At 67.1% G+C, this 304-nt stretch overlaps 1 protein-coding gene across 1 annotated transcript in view; it reads right to left on the bottom strand.

Moving 5' to 3' along the window:
* samd13 (sterile alpha motif domain containing 13) overlaps positions 1-304 on the bottom strand; it is a 151,987-nt gene that overhangs the window by 149,742 nt on the left and 1,941 nt on the right. The window contains 1 exon segment of the mRNA XM_048602154.1: positions 81-304. This exon segment is cut by the window's right edge and continues 100 nt beyond it. Coding sequence (XP_048458111.1) covers positions 81-304 — 224 coding nt within the window.

Below are 304 nucleotides of genomic sequence, written 5' to 3'. Positions count from 1 at the left end.
GGGGGGGCGGGGTCCGGATGCTGTGCTCTGTGTCCCACTGACAGGAAAGAGAAAGCAGGTGTGTGTCGGTGAAATCTCACCTTGTGGCCAAGCGCAGCACTTCCTTCTGGTGGCAGCGGTGCCCCTTCCAGCTCCAGCCTCTCCTTCTTCCTCCTCCGCCCAATAACCGGCCCCGTCCCCGGCCCCGGCCCCGGCCCGGGGGGTGGTGGGGGCAGCAGGTAGTGCCCGGACGCGTTCTGCAGGAGCCGACCCCGGTTCAGTTCCCGCTTCAGTGCCAACTGTACCCTGGCACGAGCCAACCTCC

Source organism: Rhincodon typus, chromosome 10 (genome assembly GCF_021869965.1).
Source record: "Rhincodon typus isolate 14 chromosome 10, sRhiTyp1.1, whole genome shotgun sequence".
Lineage (NCBI taxonomy): Eukaryota > Metazoa > Chordata > Chondrichthyes > Orectolobiformes > Rhincodontidae > Rhincodon > Rhincodon typus.
Note: the sequence above shows the minus strand (reverse complement) of the source record. Positions and strands in the feature narration are given on the sequence as shown.